The sequence below is a fragment of the Limulus polyphemus genome, unplaced genomic scaffold, assembly GCF_000517525.1.
Source record: "Limulus polyphemus unplaced genomic scaffold, Limulus_polyphemus-2.1.2 Scaffold4744, whole genome shotgun sequence".
Taxonomy (NCBI): Eukaryota; Metazoa; Arthropoda; class Merostomata; order Xiphosura; family Limulidae; genus Limulus; species Limulus polyphemus.
In genome coordinates this window covers 33,457-35,673 of record NW_013670354.1, presented here as the reverse complement: position 1 = coordinate 35,673, position 2,217 = coordinate 33,457, and the positions used below count along the sequence as shown (strand labels likewise).

Here is a 2,217-nt window from a genome sequence, read left to right as displayed (position 1 = left end):
TACCTGCGATAACTCAAAATATTCTATACTTGTCTTCTTTAACTTGGATTATAAAACTCAAACATATCTTAATAAACATTCTATTTATAATCATTCAAAATTTGTATACATTTTTTTGGGACACCCTGTATATATTAACCAAGATCCAGGTTAAGATTTATAATTAGTCTCATTAATCATTTCATATTTAGCTATGTTGTCTTACAGTTTATTAAAATTATCTTCACTTAAACAAATAACTTGTGAAAAATTGTCACTATATATATATATTTGTTTTCTGTTGTTAATTTTCATGTTGATGATGATATTTTAGAATTTATCAAAATGATACACATTTAAAGAAATCATTTGTGGAAAATTGTCATGATCTTTATTTAAAAAAAGAAAAATTTTTACTGTTGTCAACAACCAGGTTGATGATGATGATGATGAATGTGGAAGTACTTCAACAGAATCCACAGTTTTTGACCATTTATATGAGGCTGTTTGTTACCAGACGGTGTCATATAATGAAAGAACACGGGTTCTCTGTGAAACCATTAATCCTGAAGTAAGAATTCAAGAATGGAACAATCCTTCAACTTATAGCAGAACGGAGACCCATTCTGAAGATGACCATCATCTAATGAGAAACCCATGTTCGACGAAAATTGATTCTGGTTTATTTGTGCCTGTAAATACTGATAGAAAAAGAATGAGAAAGGGAACTCGCAGTTCTGTGTTGCAAGGGCGATTGTCGGGAAATATGCATGAATCAGGTAAAGTAGGTAAAAAACAGTTGCAATCAATTTCGAGGATGATAACATTACTGCAGAAGAAGAAGGCTCCACAGCTCTCTAAAAATCAAATCAAAGAAAAATCTACTTTTTATGTAAAGTCTTCTACAGATAACCTACCAGTGAAAATTAGTCAGTATTCAACATCTAAGTCTACTATCCAGAATGTAAAAAAGCGAAGACCTGTTAGTGCTCTTCAGCGACCCAAAACTTCTCCACCTCTTCCTCCAGTTTCTCCTTCTCCATGTGTTGAAAGATTGGAGAATCCAGCATCTGCATCAAGTACATCACTAAATAAGAGAGGATATGGGGAAGATCAAGATGTAAAAGTTGATGATACCCACTGTGTCAAAGAAATGAGGCCCAAAGAACGTGCTGTCTCTCCTGCCCACTTGGAAGAAATGGGTATTTATAGCTTTTTCTCTTATCTATCTGTTCACGTGAGTGGCTGAGTGTAGCCATCTATATATATACTGAATACTTTCAGTTATATGTATACTTACAAGTTTTATGTTGTTATTGAATACAAAATTTATTGCTCTAGGCTATCTCATATGGAAAATAATGAAATTTAGTTTTTAATTTTAACGTGTACAAAATTATTTGCATTGGTACACGTTTCATGTAACAAATGTTTATACCGATTACCCGTAACTAAATAAAAATGATAAATTAACAAGTTAAATGGCATAATAAGTAAATAAATATGTTTCACCAAGTTGGTCTAGCATCTTCAGGTGATTGTCACCAGAAGATGTTAGGTTAACCTGCCAAAAAATATGTATGTACTTCTTGTTTCCAGTATACTTGAAGTTGTTAATTTAATATTTTCTCAGGTTACCTCACTATATATAAATAAGAATGAGTTTGGATACTTATTTGCTTTTACATTTTTAGGTATTTTCATTTATGTACTAATTACTTCTTTTGTTTTTCCAATAATAACTTATAAGTCCCTGTAATTATTCAAGCTTAGACACGGAAATCTACCGAGAAAGTTTAGTAGGTAGTTCTTTATGATATAACCAGGGCTTGAAACTACCTGTTCTTTGGTTAATTGCAAATTTTTGCTAGTTACTTAAAAAGTTAAAGGCAAGAACGCCAGCCATGTTTGCAAAAGAAAAAGAAGCTAACAGTTTTAAGATCAACAACGTTACTATTTACTTATAACAAAATTTGTCAATTGTGCTGATCTAACTTGTGTATTTATTAACAAACTGTGTTTCCTCTCTCCCCTTTCTTAAAATGTATTTCAGTGTGGGTTTAGTCATTGACCAGACAACCATCACCTTGTAACTGCTTCTTTAGGTTGCCACTTTGCCTGATGTACGTTAGTAAACACGTGTCCAGTTTGCCTGGTGTAAGTCTGCCCATTCATCTAGGTCAGCTTGGGTGTCAGAGTCATAAATCTGTAAAATTGTGCTGAAATGACCAGTGAGGT

The 2,217-nt window shown here is 32.6% G+C and overlaps 1 protein-coding gene across 1 annotated transcript in view; it reads left to right on the top strand.

Annotated features, from left to right (window-relative positions):
• The window catches only part of LOC106471627, a gene marked incomplete at its 3' end in the record, with an annotated part of 73,301 nt that overhangs the window by 38,090 nt on the left and 32,994 nt on the right, over window positions 1-2,217 (top strand). Inside the window, exon 7 of the mRNA XM_022400248.1 lies at window positions 413-1,181. Coding sequence (XP_022255956.1) covers window positions 413-1,181 — 769 coding nt within the window. The remainder of the gene's footprint in view (window positions 1-412; window positions 1,182-2,217) is intronic.